This window comes from Lathyrus oleraceus, chromosome 1 (assembly GCF_024323335.1).
Source record: "Lathyrus oleraceus cultivar Zhongwan6 chromosome 1, CAAS_Psat_ZW6_1.0, whole genome shotgun sequence".
Lineage (NCBI taxonomy): Eukaryota > Viridiplantae > Streptophyta > Magnoliopsida > Fabales > Fabaceae > Lathyrus > Lathyrus oleraceus.
The window spans coordinates 10541414-10546885 of NC_066579.1; the positions used below are offsets into that span (position 1 = coordinate 10541414).

Here is a 5472-nt window from a genome sequence, read left to right on the forward strand (position 1 = left end):
GAATCAAGATGGTCATATTAGAAATGTTATTCAAGTGCAAAGTTCAAGTCAAAGAATGAATAATCGGTTACGACTCAAGACTTCAATTGACACTGTTCGTTGGTTAACACTACAAACTTGTGCTTTTAGGGGTCACGACGAAAGTAGCAAATCAAGAAATCAAGGTAACTTTCTTGAGTTATTGAAACTTTTAGCATCCTACAATGATGAAGTTGCAAAAGTTGTGTTGGAAAATGCTCCACAAAATTGCAAGTATACTTCACATCAAATTCAAAAAGAGCTCTTGCAAATTCTTTCTAGTAGGGTGAAAAAAAGTATTCGTGAGGAAATTGGTGATTCCAAATTTTGTATAGTTGTTGATGAAGCTCGTGATGAGTCGAAAAAGGAACAAATGACTCTTATATTAAGATTTGTTGATAAAGTCGGTTTAATACAAGAGAGATTTTTTGATGTGGCACATGTTAAAGATACCACATCTTTAACTCTTAAGGAAGCAATATGTGATATACTTTCTCGACATAAACCTTGATGTTTCTAACATTCGTGGCCAAGGGTATGATGGTGCTAGCAATATGAGAGGAAAATGGAATGGTTTACAAACCCTCTTTATGAAGGATTGTCCTTATGCATACTATGTTCATTGTTTTGCTCATCGATTGCAACTTGCATTAGTTACATCATCAAGAGAAGTCAAACCTGTTCATAAATTTTTTGAGAAGCTGATCTTTGTTGTGAATGTTGTTTGTTCTTCTACAAAGCGTCATGATGAGTTACAAGCTGCCCAATTAGAAGAAATTGCTTATTTGTTAGAGATTGATGAGATTGTAACTAGTAAAAGTGCAAATCAAGTTGGTACATTGAAACGAGCTGGAGATACTCGTTGGGGGATCACATTACGATTCAATTTCTAGCTTGATAAACATGTATGAAGCAACTTGTTTAGTTTTTAAAAAAATTGCAAAAGATAGAGGGAGTTATGCTACACATGGGGATGCAGATAGTTGCTACAATTACTTGAAGGCATTTGATTTTATATTTATTTTGCACTTGATGAAAGAAATCATGGGAATAACATATATGCTTTGTCAAGCCTTACAAAAAAAAAATCAAGATGTAGTTAATGCTATGAACTTGGTTCGTTCAACAAAACATCTTATTCAAGGTTTGAGAGAAAATGGTTGGGATATATTGTTTACTAAAGTGGTATCTTTTTGTGAAAAACATGGTATTGAGATTCATGATCTTAATGATGTTCATTCAACAACAAGATTTGGACGCTCCCGTCTTGAAGAGAATCAAGTCACAATTCAACATTACTTTAAAATTGAAATCTTTTTCACTACCATTGACAAACAGTTACAAGAGTTGAATAGCAGATTCAGTGAGTAGGCAATGGATTTGTTAACTCTTTCTTGTTCTTTATCTCCTAAGGATGGATATAAAGCTTTTAGCATTGATACTATTTGTTCTTTAGTTGAAAAATATTATCCTATGCATTTTAGTGATCAAGAGAATAATAATTTGCAATTTCAACTCCAACATTTTCTATTTGTTGCTCGTCAAGCATCAAACTTAAATAATTTATCAACTATTCAAGAACTATGTTCATGTTTGGTTGCATCTAGACAGACTGAAACTTACTTCTTGATTGATAGACTACTTCGTCTTATCATGACTCTTTCCGTTTCTACGGCCACAACTGAGAGGTCTTTTTCAGCAATGAAAATTATTAAGACTAAGTTGAGAAACAAGATAGATGATGAGTTTCTTGGAGATAACATGACAGTATATATTGAAAGGGAGATTAGTGCAAGCATTAGTTCGGAGTCAATTATTGACGATTTCAAGTCACTCGGAACGCGTAAAGCATTACTTTAAGGTAATTTTAAGTCATGTAATTTAAATTTTTAGTAATTAACTTTGTATTTATTTTAACTTTAATGTTTATTTAAAATACTATTTACATTTTATTTATAATCTTTCTTTTACGGTCATCCCAAATTCTTTTATCTGGCTCCGCCACTGAATCTACAACCTTTCAATAATTTGAAAATTTATTTCGCACCAGAAACAATATCACATCAATTTGTCAAACCATAGATATACTGCTCCATTACATACTAATTCAATAAAAGTGAAAAATAAATTACATGTAAATATTTATTTTCATATGATCAATTTTAATAAACAGTCTCATATTATTTAAATACAAGGACTAATCCACAAATACCACATGTAATGATTTATGATATCTCAAATATTTTATGATTCTCCCCAATATTTCAAAGATACATAATAAATGTTAAAATTATTTCAAAATAATAATAATTCAGTTTCACTTATTTCTGTCATTCAAATTGTATATGTATCCCAAAAATTTAAGTGTTATTTTACAACAAAATAAATCATCTCAAATACACCATACAAATATATAAATATTATAGGCATGCACCAAATTAGATTCTTCTAATATAATTATTATTTGCATGCCCCCGTAATAAAATATATTTGGCGCAAATTAAAAATACATATCACTATATTTTATCTTCACAAAAACTTATGTCAAATATTTTTCAACACTACACAATAACTCAATTAATTATTCAGAATAAATAATTTTAAACTATTTAATTAATATATTAAACACAATCATATCTATTAAAGTACATTACATACATGAGAGCAAATATATTATTATTGTCATATAAACTAATTTTAATATTACAAATAATTTTCGTTAAGTTTTGCACAGACATTTCACAAAATTAGATATCTCATATCTATTAGTTAATCATAATAGAAATAGACATGAATTCAAAACTTTATAGACACATGGCTTTTATAGAGATCATAAAAACAATTATTCATAACATAATATGTTATAATACAACAAACAAGACCTTAGACAGCGCTTTTTTTAGCCTTAGACAGCGCTTTAAAGCGTTGTCTAAACCTCCGCTGCTAAAGGTTTAGACAGCGCTTTTTTAAATCTTAAAAGCGCTGTCTAAGCCCCCCCCCCTTAGACAGCGCTTTGGCCAAAAGTGCTGTCTAAGCCTCCCCCTCTTAGACAGCGCTTTGGCCAAAAGCGCTTTATAAGACCCTCTTATTTTAAATTTTTTAGGTATACCTTAGACAGCGCTTTTGAAAAGCGCTGTCTAAACCCCACCCCCTTAGACAGCGCTTTGGCCAAAAGCGCTTTCTAAGATCCTCCTATTTTAATTTTTTTAGGTATACCTTAGACAGCGCTTTTCAAAAAGCGCTGTCTAAGCCCCCCCCCCCCCCTTAGACAGCGCTTTTGCCTAAAGCGCTTTCTAATCCCCCCCTTAGACAGCGCTTTTTACAAAAGCGCTGTCTAAGGTATACGAAATTTTTTGAAACTTTTGTTTTAAACCACATTTTTTCCAGGTTTATAAACCAGAATTTCTACCTGTTTTCAACCAGATTTTGACAGACAATTATCACATTTTATATATGCCATTTTGGCCTTTTTCTACCAATTTTTGGCTAACAAATATATATATATATACCAATTCAAACCAATTTTGCCTTAAATGTATCAAAATATATACAAATTTATGTACACATTTACAAGTCATAACATATACTACAAATGTACACATTAATTACACAAATTTATGAACAAACATTGAGCTTTATCAAAATTAAACTAAATATTTGTACTAATCACCATGTTAATGCCTATTATTAGGTTGCCATGGCAGTAGTAGCAGCTTCAAGCAGCCTCCTAGCATCTGTGCCGTGTTCAGGTAACTCTGCAGGGGTCTGCCAAAAATTACAAGCAAGGAATTAATTGTTATTAAACTCCTTTAAGAGCAAGGAATGGATAGTTATTTAAAAACAACAAATATACCTTTCCATATAAGTTTTCCTTTGTGGCTGATGCACCATTAGAAAGCAACAACCTAATTACATCAGCATGCTCACCTCTTGCAGCATGATGAAGAGGCTGCAAAAATGGTGACAAAATATGGCAAACAAATAAGAAGAAATTAAGTAAACAAAGATGAAATAGGACTAGGAATTGGGATTGAGCCGGTATCTCTAGACATTCGACTCCCCCACCCCATCCTAAAGAAACACAGATATTTATAGTAGATTATACTATTAGTAGGATTGACTTAAGCCTCATGAATAGAAACTTAAATTTTAAGAAGGGTAAAAAAACTCACAGTATCACCCTCAGAATCGACTGATTCTAACATCCTTTTTATATGCTCGGCGTCATTAGCTCTGTTAAGTAGAAGTTGGACTATCTCCAAAAACCCTGATATTGCCATTCAAAGTAGAACAACATCACAAATCTCAACCAAAAATACAAAGAGATTTCAACGTATAAAACATGATTTCAAGTTAATTCCACCTCCTGCACACGCATCGTGTAAAGGAATTGCTCCATCCTCATCTTTAGCCTCCAAATCAGCTCCTCTTTCTAGTAGAAGCTGCCGTTCATTATACAAGATCAATAATTCACGTGTTTCAAAACAATAAAAGAGAAAAAAATTGAAGGAGCAAAATAACAAACCTGTGCGCATCCAAAATGGCCGTACAAACAGGTCAAATGAAGAGCGCTATCCCCATCCTCCAAAGGTTCATCAATACTACCACTCAAGTTATCTGAAATTATGCCAACACGTGGATAACCATCATTAGAATTAACAAAATGACATCCATTAGTTACCCAATATTCTAGTTAGCGTGTCTTTTAGCTCACATATCAAAACATAAAAGCTATAGTAGATCATTCAATGGTCATGGTTCAATTCTCAAAAGAGACTAAACCAGGATCAAAATACTCAAAATTACCGAACATTAGACAGTGTATTCATGGTTCAACCAATTGCAATATTCAAAATAATGAAATAACCATAATTTTCTCTGCAAATCATCTCAAACCTCCTCCAATTTAAAAATATATCCTCTACAATTATTCATATCAAGAATCAATTTCCATAAAAAATAATACAGTTTATCTAAAACAATAAAATTCATAGAGCTACAACCATGTTCACTCATTATTGGCAATTGACAATAATATATCTCACAAGTTATATATCTATCAAATAACAGTAAAAAAATAGGGTTTTGGATTCATAATTTTCTATGGAGAAGTAGGGTTTAAGAGAGAGGTAAACATTGAAGTAAAACAGAGACTAAAGAATTATGATGTGGAAGAAGAAATTGAGAGAAAGGAGAATAGAAACGATTTGTAGCACTTATTCTTTGAAAAACCAAGCTTGATATATACCTGTATCATACTTGTTGCTATCAATATCTATGCCAATAACCCGTGATGCACCAGCACTTTTTGCACCCTCTGCAACCTGTCAAGTACAAATTATGAATCATAACAGTAGCACACAAACAGGGAAAAACATGAACATCTGATATTGTAACTTTAGAAACTTACAGCAAGACCAACAGTTCCAAGGCCGAAAATTGCAACAATTGACC

The 5472-nt window shown here is 32.2% G+C and overlaps 1 protein-coding gene across 1 annotated transcript; it reads right to left on the minus strand.

The window, feature by feature from the left end:
* Nucleotides 1-3522: 3522 nt before the first annotated feature.
* On the minus strand, nt 3523-4831 carry LOC127087241 (uncharacterized). The gene is made up of 6 exons (XM_051028104.1): nt 4825-4831; nt 4544-4635; nt 4382-4460; nt 4191-4285; nt 3872-3967; nt 3523-3783 (listed from the first exon to the last, which is right to left on the minus strand). Exons 1-6 carry the CDS (start codon nt 4829-4831, stop codon nt 3706-3708), a joined length of 447 nt encoding a protein of 148 aa, XP_050884061.1. The 3' UTR covers nt 3523-3705.
* Nucleotides 4832-5472: the final 641 nt, after the last annotated feature.